The following is a 20,013-nucleotide window of genomic DNA, read 5'->3' on the forward strand; positions in this document are numbered from 1 at the left end:
GGTAAAAAGAACCGTCTGTAGGCCGAGTTGAAGTCGTTTCCTTGGTATATCACTTCGCCTGTTCCTAGAAATTCGTTGTAGACTTGCAGCTGGCATCCAATTCATCGAAGATGACTGCCGAGGAGAATACATTTCGGCCAGATTGGCGGCTGCGATGCATCTTTGGGGTTATTGGTCTTTTAAACTTTGCCGCTGCGCTTGACGCAACCTCCATTTCAGTAGCGATTCCAGTATATTGTCTGTTTTCTTGACCAAGCCGTGTTGACTGCTAACGCCGTGATAGAGGATTTCGGAAGACCTAGGTGGTACGGCAGTCGAAGCCTTCTGGTCGGGAACATCCTTCCTCGTCTGCTCTTGTGTCATCTAGTCCGTCTTCACACTGTGCTCTGAAATTTTTGGCAGTGCGCGGATGCTGTTCGGAGCAGTCGTTGCATTCACTCTTAGCGCTATCCTAGCCGCCGTCTCGCAGCATTTCGGCCTCCTTCTGGCTGGTCGATGCATCCAGGGCATTGGCGGCGGTGGCATCATTGCCCTTACCGAAGTATTAATTGCCGACTTGATTCCTCTTCACGAGCGTGGGAAATGGATGAGCTTTCGCGCAGTCACCTGGGCCTTTGGGACTGTTCTTGGTCCTGTAGTCGGCGGTGCCTTGGCCGATAATGCATGGCGTTGGATCTTTTGGATCAGCTTGCCCTTCTGTGGCTTGGGTTTGGTCCTAATTCCAGTCGTTATGCGCTTGCACCGTGACCAGAGCCCTCTTTGGACACGCCTCTCCTCGGTGGACTACGTAGGTTGTGTCCTCTTTGTCGGGTCCCTATCGTCGCTTATGAATCGTTCATTCCTCGCCAACCTCTGATTCCGATCCATATATTCCGCAATCCGACCACTGCAATAAACTACCTTGGCTGTTTCCTGCATGGAATGGTCATGTGGTGTGTTCTCTATTACCTCCCGCTCTACTACGAGGCTTGCCTCACTTACAGCGCCGTTGTCGCAGGTGTTGCCATGCTCCCACTGACCCTCATGGTGGCGCCCCTCTCTGCGATAACAGGCATCGTGATCGCCAAAACTGGTCGCTACCGCTGGGCGATCTGGATGGGTTGGGCCCTGACCACACTGGGCATAGGGATTCTCTACCTCCTCGAAGCGGGCACCAGTATCCCCAAGTGGATATTCGTTGTTATCGTTTCCGGCCTCGGCCTCGGCACTCTCTTTACCTCGATGATGCTTGCCGTGCAGGCATCCGCAGACGTTCGATTCCTCTCCATAACCGCTACTATGGCAGCTTTCTTCCGCACACTCGGCCAGACAGTCGGCGTCGCAATCGGTGGCGTAGTCATACAAAATCGTCTCGGGTTTGACAAACCAGCACACGTGGCTGATTTATCCAGTGTTCAAGCCGAGAGTCTGGCAAGCGACGCAGCAACTTTGGTCTGATACATTCAAAGCTTGGCCAAGGGAGCAGTGAGCGAGCAGGTCTGGAGCAAGCTTATGCTTCATCCGTGGGAGTTGTATGGCTGACGATATGCGGAATTGCTGGCGTTGGGTTTATCTCCGGCCTCTTCGTGCATATATACCCCATGATATAGGCCTTCAAACCACGCCAGGGGATCCGGAGCGAAGTCTCCCAACTGTCATAGCGGTCTGACTTATCGTGTTCGCATACAATTTGAGCTCATGAAAGAAGCGAGACTCACATCAAAGCCTTTCCTGCAAAACGAAGGTGCATGTAGAGATATCGAGGTGGGACGAAGAAGAGTAAACGAAAGTGAGCGTTGCGAGAGGGGAAAGCCCCGGTCCCGTGACCAGCATGCTGCCATCCTTCCAAGATCCCCTATGCTCGGTGTCCAAGGTTTACAGGTTTTTATGGTCGAGAAATATAGAGAATTATATTAGAAATTAGGGCGGATATATGGGGGATCCTAGCCATATCAAAATAAAAGAGAAACCGGGTCTATCAAACCAACTCCGAACTCCAAACCCATTCTAACCCATCTTCCAACATGATTCAATATACCATCAGAGACCAGAAGCTTTCATCTTGCCAGTGCAAGATACCGTAGCAGTCCCTTTCACTAAGCCTCTGCAAACTTACTCCTCCCCCTCAACACGCCCCCATACCTCCACAGTCCAAACAACAGCACACAGCAAACAACATCCAGAAGCGCCAAGAGACTAATACCCCAGGCAATACCCAGATTCAGGAACATAGGACGCGAGAACATAATCGCGCCAGCGGCAAGACTCGAGCGCGCAAAGTCGTTTGCTGCAAATAGCGAGGCAGCGTACCGTGGGTATGTGAATGCCAGGTATTGAAGCATGCAGACTATGACCGTGAATGTTCCGACTATGTTCAGGGCTAACCCAATTATCGGGACGATCCAGTGGATGGATGCGCGAGAGGTCCATGCTATAGGAATTAGCATGCTTGGTGGAAGTGGTTGGAGAGGAAATGGTACGTACCGGTGATGAATAGTCCAATTGGGGTGAGGACAGAAACAACTAGGCCGGGTACGAGACGACGCTCCGGCGCACCGAATGCCTCGAAGCCCTTCGCTGGGAAGTGTCGGACGACAGAGTAGTGCCAGTAGAGGCTGATGAAGGTGGCCGCGATAGCAAGAGCAGGCAAGACGGCAAGGAAGGGGAGACCAGTAAGCTCAAAATTGAAGTGATAGATAGCCTCGAATATGAGCGGGAACGACTCGAAGAAGGAGTAGAAGATGGCGTAAATGAGACTAGTGTAGACGGTTGAGAATAAGACCGCTGGGTCGAGAATGTTTATCTGCGCCGGCTTCATGATAGCGTCGTAGATAATTGACTTGGTCGTGGTCTTGTTAGTGATCTGGTCGATCTCGTCCTTTGTTCGGTATTTGTCGTTTCCCGTGATCCTGCGAAGACGACGAGCTCGGTAGTAGAGGATTGTGGATGCTGAGGTTTCAGGGACGAAGAAGAACCAGATGAGCACAACGGGGGCGCTGAGCCAGAGCATCTCCCAGGACACCCAGTGCCAGTTCATGGCTGGGGCGCTGAAGTTTCCTACGACGGGGGCGAGAGCGGGTCCGAAAACGGTGGCAGCTCCCCAGAGCACGAGTGCATATGGAACTTTGATCAGGGGGTACTTCAACCAGTCAGCATTGTCATAAAGCAAGGGACGTGATACCAACCATGTCACCAAAAGAAGCTCCTCCAGTAGCAAGTGCAGGAGAACCTAGCAGATAATCAGAGTTGGTTCGAGTAGTTAGGGCTACAAGACCCACCAAAGAAGCCAGTCAAGAAGCGAAGAACAAGATAGCCCGGGAAGTTCTGGACCGTCGCAGCACCAATCCACAGCATCGTATAGAGGAAGAGGGTGATGATGTATGGAGGGTTCCTGCCCACTGTCGTCATTCTGCGCGATGTCAGACACAGACTATACCATCACGGGGAAGAAAACTCACTCGCTGATGGGAGAGAACAGCAATGGTCCCAGTCCATCTACAACCGATTATCAGTACAGCAATGGATCTCAAAGCTTGAGTCACACTCACATCCAAAAACGTAGAATGCGAGGGCCAGCGACGAAATCTCAATGCTAACCCCAAACTTCTCGACAATCTCCGGTACAGCGCCAACTGTTATCGACGAACCGAAGTAGACAACAAACGAGTAAAAGCATATAACAAAAGACACAAATGCCTTCTTGAGCGGACTCCAGTTCTGCGGATTCTCAGGATCATCTGCACGAGTCAGTATACTGCCCGAACCAAGTCGAATGTATAGAGTAGGTACCTGTCGTGTACCAATCGACCAAAATGAGACCATCACTTGTCTGGGTAGGTTTGATCGGTCTGCTTTGGCTCTTCGCGAGCTCATGGTAACTTTGCTGTGTTACCAGGCGTTCGATTATATTCTGGTCAAGTTCGTCGTCGCTGAGATTCGTATCGGCTTTTTCGAGATCCGTTAACGTGGACGACGAAGACGACGATCTGCTGAGAGTGCCTGGAGACGGTGCGTCGTGTTTCTCACCGTCTGCAACATTGTCATCTGAAATTGTTGGATAGTATGGATGTTGGAAGGTATCTGTCTCCTCGATGTGTCGCAGTCGCTTGTTTTTGCTGAAGAAGCGAACTGTAAGTCCAAAGGGCGAATCACGAATGGCGTCCAACATAATGGTCACGGAAGAATGCAGTTGTGAAGAGGAACTGTATCCGCGAACTGTTGACAGATGTTATTGTTGTTGTCGAAGGCCATGTTGTCACAGTGTATCCGCGGCCTCTTATAACCGCAGAACGAATCTTGCAAGCCATGATTGTTAATAATGCGCTGGTCTCTAATTCATCCGAGAAAGCAATCGAAACCGAGTTATTCTCTGAGTAGATCTGCCAACACTGCCTTAGATCCATGGTCAGAGACAGCTGTATGTTGTAGCAGCAAATCAGCGGAGTTGGGTCAGGATTGCTAAGCAGCTTCTCCGCGATTTTGATTACGCATCACGAGCTTGCAGCTGCTCCCATTTCTAATCCAGATCGATGACGACATCTTACTGGGGACCCCAAACAAAAACAAAAAGTACAAACTCAACTCACTTTGCTCAGAGATCTAGACTCGCCGATTGCCATCTTGGCAGCCCTACGAAACACCTCCAACGTTGAGACTCAGCCGCCTACTCAGGCTCGCGGTCACCCGCAATCATTATTCGCAGCTCCAACCTGAACTCGCTATGAATTCTGCCAGCATTTCTACCGCGCCCTTGATTCAGGGATGCAATTCTAGCATATATTCTCTATAGTACAATGGACAAAACCCATATCATCCTCACCCAAGCACATGCCGTACCCCCGACGCCAAAAGCGCCTTCGCATACAGCTCATGCAGCCAGATCACAGGCCCTGGCATCGGCAGCTTCTTCGATTCTCCAAGGCCCTGAAAGAAGACAGTCTTGCATCCAAATTCAACGATATCACGTTGCGGATCCATCGAGGCCGAGAGCTCAATGAACCCGTCCATTGGACGCAGTCCGCGATTCGAGATCTTGTCGCCGCCACGGATGAGGATCGACTTTTTCGAGCGCTCGACTACCTCGAAGTGCCCCGCGATGTCGGTGCCCGCATTGTATTGGGATGCGAGCAGATCGGTAAGGGTCCATAATGATGCTGGACTGGCGTCGTCTTCGTGTTTGTGAGCTCGTGTAAGGAGGAGGCGTTGGGGTGCGAAGCCTGCAGTATGAATGTTAGATTCTGATACACTACTAAAAAAGCTGCTAAGTATGGGTCTCGAACCTAACCCGCCCCAGACTCCGCCGCAATACCGCTCGAGAAGTTTGTCATGGTCCGCCCGTAACGAAGGATTAATTCGCGACAGCGGTACCTTCTGAACATGCAAGTCGTGGATGGTGGGATTGCCGTTGGGGTTACATCGCTTGAAGTGCTCCGAGTGGAAGATTGGATCTAACGCTTCCAGGGGAGTGAACTCGATATCTCGGGTTGCATAGATGAAGGAGAGGATCGTGCAGGTGCCCCCTGCTGTGAGGGTGCCGCCGAGGAGCCTCCAGGATATTGCGGGCGGCATCTTAATTTTCGTTCTCGATCATAGTGACTCACATCAGAGGATAACTAAGTATAATTATAATTAAATGTTTAGACGATGTCCACATCTCTGCATGGGATCTGCTCTTAGGGCATGAGTCCCGAGCTAAACCGCTTTGGTTCGGAAGTCCGAGCAGGCCCCATCCATGCATGGTTTCTTTGTTCGGAGGCCGACAACACACAACACACTGGTCTCCAAAACTCCGAGGTAACGGCTCCCGAAAGTTTGAACAGTCCTGCTCGAGTCGATCTGCTCTAGCTACCCAAATCGGTAGGTAGTGGCGTACTCCGGAGTAGATGCCGGTCAATGCCGATTCGCACCTGTGTTGAATTGAGTTGAGAGAAACCTGGACTTGGTAGGTAAGCTAGACCATAAGCAATGACTAAAAGCCACAGTTGAACAAAGGACAGAGTACTCCATATGCTCTATTGCTCGTCCTCGTAGGGCGAATGGGTGGAGTCGCTCTTGTGTCACCTCCGTCTGCCGGCACCTTATAAGGATGTCTCTCCCTGTACCGTAGCCCAATTCTATCAAGCATCTGCATTCATCCAGCAATCATGTCGACCATTCTCATTACTGGCAGCTCGCGAGGCCTCGGCCTTGAATTGGTGAGACGGTTCTCCGCTCAAGCCGGTAAGCAGGGAGGCTTGGTGATTGCTACAGCTCGAAATTGTTCGCCTGCATTGAAGGAAGCAATCTTGCAGTCGAATGGATCGACGGTCTTTGTCGTCCTAGACTTGTCCGATGAGAAGAGTGTTACCAAGTCGGCCGAGGAGGTACGAGGGATCTTGCAGGGCCGAAGCCTGGACATCCTCATCAATTGTGCGGGTGCTTTTAGCGTGACGCTTGGGAAGACTGCTGAAATGTATGCTTTGTTCAAGCCCTATTCATATTGCTGTGCTTGGATCTAACGAGAATGGGACAGGTCCGACCTTGACTTTCAACTGTCAGTCAACGTAGTTGGAGCGCATAATGTTCTTCGGAAGTACATACCTCTGATGCAAAACAGCACTGTGAAGAAGATCCTCAACATGTCCGTCCATCCGAGCCCCTTCCAGACTGCGTCGCTGACATCTTTCCTATTGCAGCTCAAGCGGCTACGGGTCCCTAGCGCTAGTCGCAAGCATTGCGCACCCCTGCCCAGCGTACAAGATCAGCAAAACTGCACAAAATGCACTTACCATCCAATATGCGCTGTCCTACAAAGACGAGGGCTTCATTATCGTTGCCGTCAATCCGGGGGTAAGTTTTCCACTGCTTGGGTACGCTATCACCGTTACTGATCCTTCTCCAGTGGTTACAGAGCGATATGGGCGGGGAGAACGCTGATCTGACAGTACCCGAAGGGGCGGAGGCCGTGATGGAGATCGTGGTGAACCTCAAGCCTGAGGACAATGGATGTTTCAAGAGCATCCGCGTGCCTGGATGGGATGGTTCTAACGGGAAGAATGTCTATGATGGGAAGGATTTGCCGTGGTGAATCTTGTTTCAAAAATATATATTGAATTCGAATCGCAGTAGTTGTGCTGTGCTCACCCCCGGAGGCATAAAAGAAGTAGCAATCGACAGGTCTAGATGACCATGCTTGGGCAAGACAAGAATAAATCTAGAAGGCAGAGAGAACACACTGAAGATCGCTGAATGAGTCAAACGAGTCGACTCCAAATGTGGAAGGACCCTGCTTAGTCATCTGCTCACCTGAAGCTTCAAATCCACTCTTCCTCGCTCCTTTCCTTGGCCCAACGTGCGCTGACCATGTCCCAAAGCTCTTTTATTGCTGGCGACATACTTCCTGCTGTAAGCTCCACGGATTGCGCTGTTTGCCCATTATTCAATCCCAGACCAAGGCTGACGAAACGTTCCAGTGCGATCTGTGTTATGGCAGAAAGGTATAGACCTTATTTGACACATGCGCGTCTTTTTGGCTGCCCGGATCTGATGCCTTCCATCTTGATCAGGTAAAATGCGATAGGCGACTACCTTGTGCCAATTGCGTTGATGCTGGTGCGGAATGCCAACGCTTGCGGCAGGGGAGGTCCTCTAGAAAAAGGACACTGCCAGAGTTTGTTACCCCCTTGGGAGAGGATCACGACCGGGGTCTATACTCTCTTCGCATCTACTAATACTATTTCGTAGTGATCCGATATCCGAGTCGATAATAGATCTTCGTGGACCTGTAAGTCGGATACGCAGGTAAGCGCAGGCGTTATCTATGGCATGGACTGGAGGCTAACCAGGCTCAGGACCATGGCCGAACCCCCACAAAGCTTAGCTGTAGGCAGCCCGTTAGGAGGACAAGCAATCCTGCGGCAAAGCCCCGGCGTCTATCATCAACGAACGAGGGAGACGTCTCCGATGACCCCATCGACAGAAGGTGACAATGCCTCAAATTACCATGCCATCCAAGCCAAGAACATCATACAACTGGAGCTAGACGACTCTAGGTTTAACCAGGAGCGACAGGATATATTGAGATCTGCCCTTCAACTGGTGACAGAAATTGCCGCTACTGAGCGTCACCAAGCTGACACGGCCGTGGACGATCCATTGGACGACGCACATGACGTCCCCGAATCCCCTCCTCGGGAAATGCTATTCATGCTTCTACGAGGTAAGCAGCGCTGGATCATGAGCGACTACCATTGCTTATTCGACCAGGCCCTACGGAGTCGGTAGGCAATGAATGGCCAGACCACATTTCCGACAGTGCATACGAGCGGATGGCCACTGCTTTGTTAGAGGGAGATCTCGATCCGAACGGGCGGCTATTCCATCAATACTCCATTTGCGCTTATGTTAAGGCAGTATTTCGTTCGTTTCGACTCTATCGTGCCACCGAAAACCAGGCTATCAGACGCCAGCTCTCACAGTCAAAGAAACTATATACGCGCGCAGCGGTCAAGAGCATTCGCCAATTCAACCCGCTGCAATGGCCTGATTTGGTATCCATACAGTCGCTGGTTTCTAGCGTGAGTCCACGTTGTTCTTTCTGTGTCGATGCAGACTTCTTAACACTTACCACAGGCCCTGCTCATGCAGCATTTGGGGAGATTCAACCAGTGTTGGCTCGTCATTTCCTATGCGGCTCGACAAATCACCGCCCTCAATTATCACAAGATCCATAAATCACAAACATACACAGAAATCGAAGAAGAGATCTATAGTGCCGTGTGCTGGTGCTATTATCTCGACAGAACGTTGAGCTCTCTCCTAGGTCGACCCGTCTCATTACCCGAGCTGGAAGTTTCCCCTGTCGACCTAATAACCCTGGATCCGTCTTCACCATACGGTGGCGTCTTTCGCACTGTGCTTGAGCTCGCCGTGATTCAAGGAGAACTACACAGGGTATCCAATTCCAAGTCGAACGAGCCAAAGGCGGTCGTCGAGACATGCCAGGCTTTGGAGACGAAGATGCTCAGTATGCTTCCGACATTGCAAGCGGTATGTCTCAACTGCGTTTATACCAAGCAACTTGCTAAGACAGATTATGCTAGAATCGCGACGCGCTCTCGAAGATTGTCCAATATGACTGGGCCTCATTTGACTTTTGCTATTACGCCATATTCGTGGAAGTGCAGCGAACACGCCTGAAAAGCTTCTTTACTCCGCTGATACACAGGCAATGCTTGCTAAATGCTCGAAAATGCCTCCAAGCGTTCCGATTTCTCCAACAGCATCAGCATCCGGTCGAGCCGTCAATCGGCGATCCGTACCCGTCATTTCTGACATGGTCTGACGCCCCCTTTGGTTCTGCTACTTCAGCTTCTAATGTTGCTGATACAGGACACTATTCCTATACCCCCTGAGCGCCTTTTTTGTGGTCTTTTGTCATATAATTGGCACCCTAGATCGTAACGACTATAACCTCATGCGAAGCATCACGGAGAGCCTGTCTCAGTTTAAACAAGATCCCCATCTAGGGAAGCTGCTGGGCCTGCTGCAGTCTTTGGAGAGGATGTGTGAGCCCTTGTTTGTGGAGAGAGATACGGACGTTGCCGACTCAACGAGACCAGGCAATCCGCCTGCAGCCGTACAGGTTCAGCAGGAAGCAGGGACGTCTGTCACTTCTGCAACGAATGATCATACCACTGCCAATGTTATGGCTCCTGTCAATGCTGTCCCCCAAGTCAACTATGGTGGCGGCGGCCCCGACATCAACCTCCTGAATAACGAATCCATGCAATTCCCAAGCACTGGAATAGACTTTTCAGCCGAGGGACTTATGTGGCAGCTTTTCAATAGCGAGGTCCCTGCTGGCTGGCTGACCGCGGATATGTATTCATTTCATGGCTGAGAAGTCGTCTGATATCTTCTCTGAACCTGGGGTTCCAGGTGAGCATGGCGACGGATATACTGCCTACCCGGTGAACGTCTTGACTATTGATTAAGCGGTAAGATGTTTGAGTAGTCTAGACGGCGGACTTCCGAGAATCCAGCACGGTATACAAATCCCTGATGTGAGTTGTCTAATGGTCTTATTTTCTGACCTTCAGGAAAAGAAACACCAACAAGTAGCCGTCGAAACCCATACTTACCACATTGCTTTTCTTCACTGCGATATATATTTCATCTTGGTCATATTCCAACCCCGACGCGACCAGAATCCGACTCTGTCAGCACATTATACCGCTGGGCCATAAAAACCAATTGGCTATGAAGCCTGTCCTTATATACCAACAGACTCCTCATATGACATGAAACTGCTACCCAGCATCGTTCCGTCTCAACGTCCGGGAACAAATTTCACGACATTTCACACAGTTCGCGGACACCATGCTCAGAACGTAACGCCGTACCTAAGAGAACGCGAGCGATGGTTTGGGACCTGGCCTTGGCCCGTCTGTACCAAACCCTGACCTCCCCATGTGCGCCTTTCCAGAATAATGCACCTTCCTTTACATAGCACGTACTCGGGCGTTACCTTCAATTTCCGCCCTGTTTTCTGAAACCAAGTGCAACCTTTCATAATGAGATTTCAGTCACCTGGCTTCAACCTCGGGATAATTGTTGCGGACAGAGCTGACCAGTTAGTCTTGCTGCCTAAGTAAGCTCGTTTCCGTCTAATCGTTGCTCTGCCGCTAATCGCCATGTGGTGAACCCAAACTATTGAGCTTGATGACGATGGAACTGGATGTGTGGTCCAGTAGCAAGATCCGCAGATAAGAGTCATAGATCACTAGACCACGCAATGGCCACGCGGACACAGTTTCCGGATGGATATAAGTATCATGACGACCTTTGGTCCCACAGTCGATCTGAAAGTCCTCATCAACTCGTCTCGTCCCAAGCAAGCTGGTTCATCAACGATGAGGCTCCGCATCAAAAAGGGCTTGGCCTTCTTTGGAATTCTCACGCGACGACGAGGTTACGAGCGTCTGACATTCCAAGAGGAGCTCAACTCGTCTTTGTTACTAGAATTGCCGCTTGAAATTCTGCTTCTTATCATACCGCACTTGCCACTAGTATCCCAGGCCTGTCTGGCACTCACCTGCAAGCCTCTCTACAGACTGCTACGCTCTGCCCACGGCAACGAGCAACTGGCCTGGCCGAGGTATCTGGCTTACCCTTTACCCTCATGCAAACAATTTGGTATGGGTAGCCTACGGAATGAGCTCCTGCTCAAGCTGGAAGACGCCCGCTGGCTATATTGCCGTGGCCGTCTCAAGCTTCACCCGAAAGAGTGTTTTAAATTCGCAGTCCACCATACCATCTTGCGACCGATATTGCGATAATCGTGCGGGTGTTGTTGATCTATGCGTTTGCCTTGCTCTGACTTACTCAAATGGTGTAGAGCTGGCAGCCTGGATACAGACAGGGACACCGAGCCAATTCCTCCACCGAGCCATCCGTCAGCAATTCCAGCTACAAATGCTCAGCGGTAGGAGGATGCTGGTTCACTGATGTTCGGTGACAAGCCAACCTGACGCCTTCGTCGTCCTCAAGATCATGCTTACCCTCAAGACTGACAACTGCCCGGTAGCCACGACCAGATACGATGTCTACTGGTCGGCGCCGCACAAATATCTCGGCGATTATTTCGACTGCCGAGAAAGCTATCGACCGCCGCACGACATCGAGCCGGTGTTGTTGTGCCCGCACCGCCATGCCCTCGCTTCGCTCTACAGAGCCTATGTGTCCGACGTGCCACACAAAGACGAATGCGGCTCGTGTGATACAAAGATTTGCTGGTTGGGCTGCAGTTGACGACGGCCTGCACATCGCTTTCCGAGGCGGACGCGATCTAGGAGCCATGCGAAACGATCCCGACCAAACCTTGTATGAGCTGGAGAGTTTTCGATGCTGGTGGAAGGGTTCTCGGTATCTGGGTAATGCAATGAACAATGGTGGTATGAGCGGATTTAGAGAGCCTCAGGATAGGAATGCATGGTACTCCATAGTCGATTGAAATGTTCTTCTACCCGTCAATGGGCCGGGTGGCTGCGCTCTTGCTTGATTCGCTACTCCGCCGTTGCTGAAGTGAGGTTCTATAAAGAGAGCAAAGGCGATATTGCCGAGCTGCTAAGCGTTGGATCTATGATAGAATGGTAAATCCGATGATCAAAAATAATCCTGCATTGTACTAGTTGAGAAATTAAAGAACATTCACACTTCGGCAGCCGCCATACAAAACATGTATCCGTAATACTCGAACACCATCCAGGGTCACAAGGTATCCCGTCTGTTGGTCGAAGCCCAATAGACCGTCGATGGCCTCACAGGAAAGTTGAGGGTGTGGGAGGATCGAGATTATACGATCATCGAGGAAGTGCGGTATGCCGGCAGAGTCGAAAGACGATTGGAGGTATGGCCACAGTCCGGGCGAACGCTTTCAAAGGTTCTCGAGAGAGGCGTGAGTTGCGCATCCTGGCGGAAGCAGCTCTCTGGGTTATGACTGACAAGGCAATGCGTCCGGTCGAGCGGAGTATGGGATAATCGAATATGAACTCGTCTTGGCTTCACCCGAAGGCTACTAGTCACCAGCACTGCGTAGAAGTGCGAGTTCGTCGCTGGTGGCCCCTCCCCCCAACCGACTTGCCTCTAATCGGCGGGGATCGTCAGGGTTGACTTTCGTCCTCTCTCCCTCAGGCGCTGCAGGAAACCCTCGATCCAGCCGGTGCTGATATTGATCGTTTGAGTTGAGTCGCTCTCTCCCGCAAGGTGTACCGTTCGCAGAAAGAGTAGAGTGCATCCTTCCTCGCCTTCTGGCCGTCTAAGACAGCTTTCAGCTCGGTCCGCAGTCCGGCCAGTTCCTCCCCGTATGCCTTTTCGTTCCTCGATTGCTCTACTCACGAGCGTCGCTTCTCTCCTTCAGGATCCGGTTCTCCTCTTGCGCCTTCAAGTAGTCGGAGCGGGAGTTCACTATCAGGCGACGAAGCGCTTCACTTCCGTCCGGAGACACACGACTTCGGTCCCCAGAGACCCACAGCGCCCAAGCCCTCTTCAGTGGTCTTGTGCTTCCTCCTCTCGTCCCAAGCACGGGGGCAGATCCACTTGAAGAGAGGCCACCTTTGAGCCCACTCCTTCCCAAGAATAGAAAACAGACAGAAGAAGAAAGCCAAGACGTGCCAAACACGGTCAGCCGGACTCTCATCAGCCATGGTGTGGGTAATGGGATGTACTTAGCTTTGGTTTGCGTCGATACGTGATCGTGACGAAGTCGGATATCGAAACGATCTTGAGGAGAAGAGGAAGAGAACGGACAGCGCGGGCTGCGATCATAACAGCCAGCCCAGTTCCAGCACAACAGGAAGGGGCGAGCATGGCCATAAGGTCCCATAAGTGGCAAGCACCCCTAGCTTGGGAGGAAGGAACAAGACCCAGCTGAAGACCATAGTGCAAGCAGGGAACGCGAGCTCTGGAAGGAAGAAGTACCTACGCGGGTATGCATATACCCTACGATACAACGTCGAATGGACAAAGGGCTTCATTGACCCTGCCAGTGCGGAACGGGCCGGAGAATGGATGAGTCCTTGCCCATTTGCCGGTTTGAACATGTGGCAGGTGCCGTTTCGTACGCAGGTTCCTGATTCCCCCACGGTTTTCGAATGAGAAACCATTGCAGCATACTCTCATCCCAGCACTCGAGAAGCCCTAACTCGACACCATGAGAGGAGACGGGTTTTATCCATTCCATATGCAGTTGGTAGATCAGCTAAAGATAAGATACATGTTGCGCTAGAAGCGGCTCAGGGGCCAGACGTCTCGGTTCGAAGCTTGAGCGTACTATGTACCATGGGCATCCTAACCCTAAGGCGTAAGAGAAGTGAAAACCGTACGGGCGAGTTCAACCTCATCGGTCAGGCAAACTCGGGTTTGAGCTCAGGAATATTTTTCTAACTTGTGCTTCGGGTCCCTAAAGCGTCCACCCGCATGAATAGGGCTCACCAAAGAGAATGGTTCTGACTTGCCTTTTTCACAGCCCGCAGGATCTCCTCCCAGACCTCGACTGACTGAGAAACAGTATCATGATCCGTACCACTGACAACCCTGCACTGGAAGTCGATCCCCTGCAATTCCTCGGCCCTCCAACACCCCTCGAAATAACTCTGGCCTTTGCTGCCCACCATCGCATCCTTCTCAGCAAAGTATGCCCGAACAACCAATTTCCGGCCGGCAGCCTGCTCGGTCTCTCCTAAGTCCTTCACGCACTTCCTATAATCCGAACAAGCCCCCCAGTTACTACCTGCCTCTCCTTTCCTCAGACATATAATCGCTTCATCGTTCGCTCCCACCGTTTCCTCTTTGAACATGGCATCTACCGCCAGCCGAGAGAGCTCGGCCGACTCTTCTTTAGGAACGCCATAGTCACGCTCAATGCGCCGCCAGTTTGCCTCAAGAAATGTCTTGTCCTCCTCTGCTTGGGTATTGTTGTTCGTTCCCGGTAACGAGACCGACGATATCCCTCGCATCATAGTACCACTGGACGCCAGCATGGGACTCGCCTGTGTCACGAAGAACCGCGGGATATGGTGCCACAGGTTGAATGCTTTGGTTGGAAGATACTGCGCCATTTGCATTGACGTGACATGGGAGTGAGCGGGGTCAACCCAGGGCGCTTGGAGGTATTAATACATAGCTCGTGGTTTACCATATTCAAAGCAGTTGATAGTTTGGTATCGTGTAGGTACTTACCCAAGAAGAATATTTCCCTGTTCACGACACCCCGACACCTTGCAAGCGTATTCAACAGATACACCGTCCCCGCACTATGGCTCACCAGGCTGACCCGACGGATACCGAGTTGCTCCAAGAACCGCGGCAGCATATCGACCCAGGCATCAATTCGCTCTTCGACCCGAACTCCCGTTGACCCGCCTATACCAGGCCTATCGATGACAATCAACCGAACGCCTGCGCGCTCGGCGAGGACATGCAATGGTAGGCCCAGGAATCGCGAGGCAAACATTCCGGGGAGAAAGAGAAGAACTGGGCCGGTGGGACAGCCGAAATCGGTATAGGAAATATTGCGGGGGCCATTGGGGATGGAGGTCTGGATAGTTATGTGATGATGGTAGGTTGGCGAGGTGAGAAGGGCCTGGGGGTTTGTTGAGTCTGCCATGGTTCAATTATTCGAATATGAACCTAAGTATTTGCACTATGTAGTCTCTGAATGTTGTCAAGGTTGTGACGCTGGAATTCATGTCCCGTTCTCAGCCTCAAAGTGGTACCACTCGGGGGCCTGAACTGTTCCTATTAGGGTTAGAGGCCAATATGAAGTATGGTGGCCGAGAATTATACTTGGTAAAATGGAGCTGAAGCTGTAAAGTAAGCCATATTATTAAGAGTCAAGCCTCATTTAACGGAGAAAGCTCCTCTTGGCTGTCGCTAGGCCATGATGGGCCCTGTTCTTCCTTCCTCGGAAGAGGAGACGGATTCAATCAAGTACGGTGGATAAACGCCCAATGTATACGGACAGGTCCATGTTGTACGGCCACGGTTGATCATATGGCTACAATGGCTTATCGCGAGCAATCTCAGTGGTTCAACTCCCTCTGAGTTGACAGAGGAGTAGAAGACAGATCAATTTCCGTCTCAAAACAAAAGGCAATCGGTGCACGTGACTTCGCGCCGTTCCCCGCGTGTCTGTCGGAGGCAGACGCGAGGCAGCAACTGTCGCCTCTGAGAGCAGGACGATGCACCACGCCCCTTATATCACTTTTCAGACCTAATAGGAGGCGGAGCAGTGATATACTCACCATGTAAGTTGTCATATGTCATTTTCTAAGTTGTACCTACGTTCTAACGAAGATAGGTGTAAGTAGCGGAGCTTCGAACTTCTCCGCACCTCACTGACATCTCCGATAGCGAAAGTCGACAAGCTCTCAATTTTGGGGTGAGACGATCATGAATATCTAAACTCAGACTATGCCGATCAGCTGCTAATGCTTATGGTATTTCATAGTGTTCGCTCATTCGACAACACCCGCAGCGAAACGATCCAATTCCATACTCCCCTCACGTTGATCGTCGGTTACAATGGTTCCGGAAAGACGGTAGCGACATCTGTACTCGACTACAAATGCTCACGCTAATCCAAACCTAGACTATTATCGAGTGTCTCAAATATGCCACGACCGGTGACCTTCCGCCCAATAGCAAGGGTGGCGCATTCATCCATGACCCGAAGGTACGTTAGCGGATAATAACGACGGAGTCAATGCTAAGGGATACAAGCTATGCGGAGAGAAAGAGGTTCTGGCCCAGGTGAAGCTATCCTTCAAGGGCACATCCGGTGCAAAAATGGTGGCAACCAGGAGCCTACAGCTCACAGTGAAAAAGACAACGCGATCACAAAAGACACTCGAAGGCCAACTTCTTATGATCAAGGAGGGAGAACGAACTGCGATTTCATCACGCGTGGCTGAGCTGGATCAGATTATGCCGCAGTATTTGGGTGTCTCCAAGGCCATCCTCGACTCCGTTATCTTCTGTCATCAAGACGAGAGTCTATGGCCAATGAGTGAACCTTCAGTACTGAAAAAGCGATTTGACGAGATATTCGAAGCCGTCAAGTACACAAAGGCGATTGACAACATCAGGGCGTTACGGAAGAAGCAGAACGAGGAGCTTGGCAAGTACAAGATCATGGAGCAACATGCCAAGGAGGATAAAGAGAAGGCCGACAAGGCGGAGAAGAGGTCGATCATGCTCCAGGAAGAAATCGAGACTCTACGTGCTGAGACTCAGCAACTCACACGAGAGATGCGTCGAGTGGCAGAACTGGCGGACAAGGCTTGGAAGGAGTCTGAAAGCTACTCTCAGATTCTTGGTGCACTGGAAGGCAAACGGATCGAGGCGAGAAGTATCCAATCCACAATCGACAATCTCAAACGTCACTTGGTAGAGCTGGACGAGCCGGACGAGTGGCTGGAGTCGAACCTGGAACAGTTCGAAGCGAAGCAAATCCAGTACCAACAGCAAGAAGAATCTCAAAAAGAGAAGTATATGGAGATAAGGGAACAGATTGAAGAAACTCGGCATAAGCTCGGTTCTAAGCAAGCTGAGTATGGTAAACATGAGAATGACAAGGCCAACTTTGAGCGTCAAATTGAAAGACGTCAGCAGATGTCTAAAGAGCTTGCTCGAAACTACAACATTCGTGGGGTTGATAGAATTGTGGACCAGTCTGATGTGGACGAATTCATGGCACGGATACGCAAAATCTTGAAAGATCAGAATCAATCTCTGGATCGAGCTAAGAGGGAGTCACAGGCCGAACTACGGGAAGCTCAGACATCAGTGAACAAAATCAGCGAGCGAAAGTCCGTATTGCAAGAGAGCAAAAGTGCAGCCAAGCGGCAGATGGCTGCCAACGATCAAGAGGCCGCTGGCTATCAGGCCAAGCTGAATAAGATCACTGTAGACGAGGGCGCTCAAGCTGCTCTTGAGTCAAATGCTGAGGATATTCAGGCTCGCCTGGACCAGGCCAAGGAGCGTGAACGATCTGCTTCTCGAGACAAAAATATCCAAGATTTGAACACACAGACTCGCGAGCTAGAGGATGAAAGCTCCCGCTTGAATGTTGAGCTTATCCAAGCGACCAAGAAGGCTGGCGACCTAGCCCGCTTAGATCTCCTTAAGAAAGAGTTGAAAGACCGGGAGCGGGGCCTGGAAACGATGAAGGGAGCGCATGGGGAGCGCCTTTCCAAGCTAGTGGACCAAAATTGGAAGATCGATACCTTGGAGCGAGACTTTCAACGTACTCTTGAAGACGAATCCAAAGCGGTATCCCAGGCTGAACGTGCAAGAGATGCTATCAGTCGCGAGCTGGAGCAAGTTGAGTATAAGCTGAAGAACGCTGAAAGATCTCTGAGCCAGCGGCAAAAGGAGCTTAAGGAATGCGTTGAAGAAATTCGCGAAGCTATTGATGACGAGCCTGAGGAATATCCCGACACAGTCAGCCAGCGTCAGAACCAGTTGGACATGGCGAAGGGTAGCGCTGGGCATAACACTGGTATTGAGGAGTACATGACTCAATGCTTGACAACTGCTAAGCAGGAAAAGATTTGTCGAGTGTGCGCTCGGTCGTTCAAGAACGATAAGGACCTGAAGATTTTTTTCAACAGGCTTGAGGCATTGATAAAGAGAGCAAAAACGCAGGCGCAGGCCGAGGAGGTTGATCTATTAGAGCAGGACCTTAATGCTGCCCGTGCCGCCAGTACTGCTTACGATACCTGGAAGCGTCTCAAAAAGACTGAGATCCCAGAGCTCCAACAGGACGACGACAAATACACTCTAGAGCGTGATCAGCTTTTGGGTCAGCTGGAAGACCGTGACAAAGCCGTTAGCGAGGCAACCGAGAAGAGGAGAGATATCGAGGCTTTGTCCAAGACAGTCAGCACTATCGTCAGGTACGATAGCGAGATCAAATCCATCCGCTCTCAGATCCAAGAGCTTTCTTCGAAGCAGCAAGATGGTGCGGCTTCCCGTACGCTCGAGGACATCCAGGATGAGATCGCCAGCATTGGCGAGAAGTCCAGAGCTCTTAAGAAGTCTCTTACCAGACTCACAAACGAGAAAGAACAGGCTCGTGCAGAGCTCAACAACCTGGAACTGCAACTCCGAGATGTGAAAAGCAATCTTGACAATGTCAAGTTCCAGCTTGAGAGGAAGGCTGACCTCGTTGCTCGCATAGAGGAGTATAAAACCCTCAACAGCCAGCAACGGGAAACAATTGCAAAGGCAGACAGGGATATCGAGGATCTTAACCCAGAGCTGCTCAAGCATCAAGCCAAGTATGATGACATCAGTCATAGGGCCGAAGCACGCGAGCGAGAGATGCAACAAGTAATCTCTCAACTGTCTGATAGAATACACCAGGTTGAGCTTGCGAACGAAGAAATCGACGCATACAATGAGCGGGGTGGCCCTCAGCAGCTTGATCGCAGCAGACGCGAGCTAAAGTCCATCGAGGAGGAAATCAGCCAACTCGAAGCCGAACAGGCAGCCATCACCAGATCTATCAACAAGATATCCACCCAACTCAAGGACAGCGAGAACACAAGGCGCCAATACGCCGATAACCTGACATACCGCCAGTCAGTGCGATCCTTCGAAAAGGTCACAAGCGAGATCCAGGAACTGGAAAGCAAAAACGCCGAAGTGGACAGAAGCCGCTTCAAAGAGGAATCTGAGCGTAGGTCTCGCGAGCACAACGCCCTCTCTGCGAAACAATCCAGCAAGATGGGTGAAATGAAGTCCAAAGACGACCAACTCATGCAACTCATCAAGGACTGGGATACGGACTACAAAGATGCAGCATACAAGTACAAGGAATCGCACATCAAAGTGGAAACCACAAAGGCCGCCGTCGAGGATCTCGCCCGTTACGGCACGGCCCTTGACAAGGCAATCATGAAATACCACGGTCTGAAAATGGAAGAAATCAATGCCATCATCGGCGAGCTTTGGCAAAAGACCTACCGCGGTACAGACGTCGACACAATCCTCATCCGCTCCGACAACGAAAACGCCCGCGGCAACCAATCCTACAACTACCGCGTCTGCATGGTCAAGCAGGGCGCAGAGATGGACATGCGTGGCCGTTGCAGTGCTGGTCAGAAGGTCCTCGCTAGTATCATCATCCGCCTAGCGCTGGCCGAGTGTTTTGGCGTCAACTGCGGGCTGATCGCGTTAGATGAGCCAACAACGAACCTCGACAGAGACAACATCCGCTCGCTCGCTGAGAGTCTACACGATATTATCAAGGCGAGACAGCAGCAGTCGAACTTCCAGCTTATTGTTATTACTCACGACGAGGAGTTCCTGCGGCACATGCAGTGCGGCGACTTCAGCGACTACTACTATCGGGTCTCGCGCAATGAGCGGCAGAAGTCGATTATTGAGAGGCAGTCTATTGCTGAGGTAAGCTTTTTATTCTTCTGCAGTGCTTCTAGGACGTTTTGAGCTGACGTTTTAACTCCCTCTAGGTTTTGTGATTGCCCACCA

General features: G+C 51.1%; 9 protein-coding genes across 9 annotated transcripts; 4 read left to right on the forward strand and 5 right to left on the reverse strand.

The window, feature by feature from the left end:
• Positions 1 to 110: 110 nt before the first annotated feature.
• On the forward strand, positions 111 to 1,589 carry BDW74DRAFT_164499 (major facilitator superfamily domain-containing protein; the record flags this gene model as incomplete). Its single annotated transcript, XM_073726272.1, has 6 exons — positions 111 to 230; positions 284 to 366; positions 403 to 712; positions 754 to 1,355; positions 1,392 to 1,405; positions 1,459 to 1,589. 6 exons carry the CDS (start codon positions 111 to 113, stop codon positions 1,587 to 1,589), a joined length of 1,260 nt encoding a protein of 419 aa, XP_073589340.1.
• A 336-nt stretch (positions 1,590 to 1,925) lies between these two features.
• BDW74DRAFT_184455 (MFS transporter) lies at positions 1,926 to 4,147 on the reverse strand (the record flags this gene model as incomplete). The annotated part of the gene is made up of 7 exons (XM_073730820.1): positions 1,926 to 2,410; positions 2,464 to 3,118; positions 3,165 to 3,208; positions 3,258 to 3,388; positions 3,438 to 3,474; positions 3,528 to 3,716; positions 3,769 to 4,147. The coding sequence occupies 7 exons, from the start codon at positions 4,145 to 4,147 to the stop codon at positions 2,076 to 2,078; spliced, it is 1,770 nt and encodes a 589-aa protein (XP_073589341.1). The 3' UTR covers positions 1,926 to 2,075.
• A 647-nt stretch (positions 4,148 to 4,794) lies between these two features.
• On the reverse strand, positions 4,795 to 5,547 carry BDW74DRAFT_172092 (uncharacterized protein; the record flags this gene model as incomplete). The annotated part of the gene is made up of 2 exons (XM_073727442.1): positions 4,795 to 5,195; positions 5,259 to 5,547. 2 exons carry the CDS (start codon positions 5,545 to 5,547, stop codon positions 4,795 to 4,797), a joined length of 690 nt encoding a protein of 229 aa, XP_073589342.1.
• Positions 5,548 to 5,747: 200 nt separating this feature from the next.
• On the forward strand, positions 5,748 to 10,274 carry BDW74DRAFT_184459 (fungal specific transcription factor domain-containing protein). Its single transcript, XM_073730821.1, has 11 exons — positions 5,748 to 6,430; positions 6,710 to 6,761; positions 6,860 to 6,998; positions 7,538 to 7,627; positions 7,728 to 7,758; positions 7,881 to 8,176; positions 8,224 to 8,534; positions 8,590 to 9,006; positions 9,060 to 9,295; positions 9,373 to 9,556; positions 9,602 to 10,274. Exons 1-11 carry the CDS (start codon positions 6,123 to 6,125, stop codon positions 9,857 to 9,859), a joined length of 2,322 nt encoding a protein of 773 aa, XP_073589343.1. The 5' UTR covers positions 5,748 to 6,122; the 3' UTR covers positions 9,860 to 10,274.
• Positions 10,275 to 10,655: 381 nt separating this feature from the next.
• BDW74DRAFT_887 (uncharacterized protein) lies at positions 10,656 to 11,429 on the forward strand. Its single transcript, XM_073733992.1, has one exon. The coding sequence runs from the start codon at positions 10,779 to 10,781 to the stop codon at positions 11,295 to 11,297; it is 519 nt and encodes a 172-aa protein (XP_073589344.1). The 5' UTR covers positions 10,656 to 10,778; the 3' UTR covers positions 11,298 to 11,429.
• Positions 11,430 to 12,641: 1,212 nt separating this feature from the next.
• On the reverse strand, positions 12,642 to 13,210 carry BDW74DRAFT_141500 (uncharacterized protein; the record flags this gene model as incomplete). Its single annotated transcript, XM_073722559.1, has 1 exon — positions 12,642 to 13,210. A coding segment is annotated over exon 1 (305 nt), but the record flags the coding sequence as incomplete, so codon positions are not given.
• Positions 13,200 to 13,684, reverse strand: BDW74DRAFT_141501 (uncharacterized protein). Its single transcript, XM_073722560.1, has one exon. The coding sequence runs from the start codon at positions 13,620 to 13,622 to the stop codon at positions 13,281 to 13,283; it is 342 nt and encodes a 113-aa protein (XP_073589346.1). The 5' UTR covers positions 13,623 to 13,684; the 3' UTR covers positions 13,200 to 13,280.
• On the reverse strand, positions 13,622 to 15,177 carry BDW74DRAFT_141503 (alpha/beta hydrolase). Its single transcript, XM_073722561.1, has 2 exons — positions 14,698 to 15,177; positions 13,622 to 14,620 (listed from the first exon to the last, which is right to left on the reverse strand). The coding sequence occupies exons 1-2, from the start codon at positions 15,122 to 15,124 to the stop codon at positions 13,947 to 13,949; spliced, it is 1,101 nt and encodes a 366-aa protein (XP_073589347.1). The 5' UTR covers positions 15,125 to 15,177; the 3' UTR covers positions 13,622 to 13,946.
• A 599-nt stretch (positions 15,178 to 15,776) lies between these two features.
• BDW74DRAFT_172095 (MRX complex DNA-binding subunit) lies at positions 15,777 to 20,003 on the forward strand (the record flags this gene model as incomplete). Its single annotated transcript, XM_073727443.1, has 6 exons — positions 15,777 to 15,819; positions 15,871 to 15,898; positions 15,968 to 16,058; positions 16,109 to 16,192; positions 16,240 to 19,929; positions 19,995 to 20,003. The coding sequence occupies 6 exons, from the start codon at positions 15,777 to 15,779 to the stop codon at positions 20,001 to 20,003; spliced, it is 3,945 nt and encodes a 1,314-aa protein (XP_073589348.1).
• Between the last annotated feature and the right edge of the window lie 10 nt (positions 20,004 to 20,013).

This window comes from Aspergillus multicolor (assembly GCF_047715735.1).
Source record: "Aspergillus multicolor strain CBS 133.54 unplaced genomic scaffold BDW74scaffold_1, whole genome shotgun sequence".
In the NCBI taxonomy this organism is placed as follows: Eukaryota; Fungi; Ascomycota; class Eurotiomycetes; order Eurotiales; family Aspergillaceae; genus Aspergillus; species Aspergillus multicolor.

Coding starts and splice junctions, on each gene's coding strand:
- BDW74DRAFT_184459 (XM_073730821.1), top strand. CDS start 6,123: ATGTCGACCATTCTCATTACTGGCAGCTCGCGAGGCCTCGGCCTTGAA. Junction 7,628..7,727: donor AGAAAAAGGACACTGCCAGA/GTTTGTTACCCC, acceptor AGTCGATAATAG/ATCTTCGTGGACCTGTAAGT. Junction 8,535..8,589: donor TACAGTCGCTGGTTTCTAGC/GTGAGTCCACGT, acceptor CACTTACCACAG/GCCCTGCTCATGCAGCATTT.
- BDW74DRAFT_887 (XM_073733992.1), top strand. CDS start 10,779: ATGGATATAAGTATCATGACGACCTTTGGTCCCACAGTCGATCTGAAA.
- BDW74DRAFT_141501 (XM_073722560.1), bottom strand. CDS start 13,622: ATGGTTTCTCATTCGAAAACCGTGGGGGAATCAGGAACCTGCGTACGA.
- BDW74DRAFT_141503 (XM_073722561.1), bottom strand. CDS start 15,124: ATGGCAGACTCAACAAACCCCCAGGCCCTTCTCACCTCGCCAACCTAC. Junction 14,621..14,697: donor CAGGGAAATATTCTTCTTGG/GTAAGTACCTAC, acceptor AATACCTCCAAG/CGCCCTGGGTTGACCCCGCT.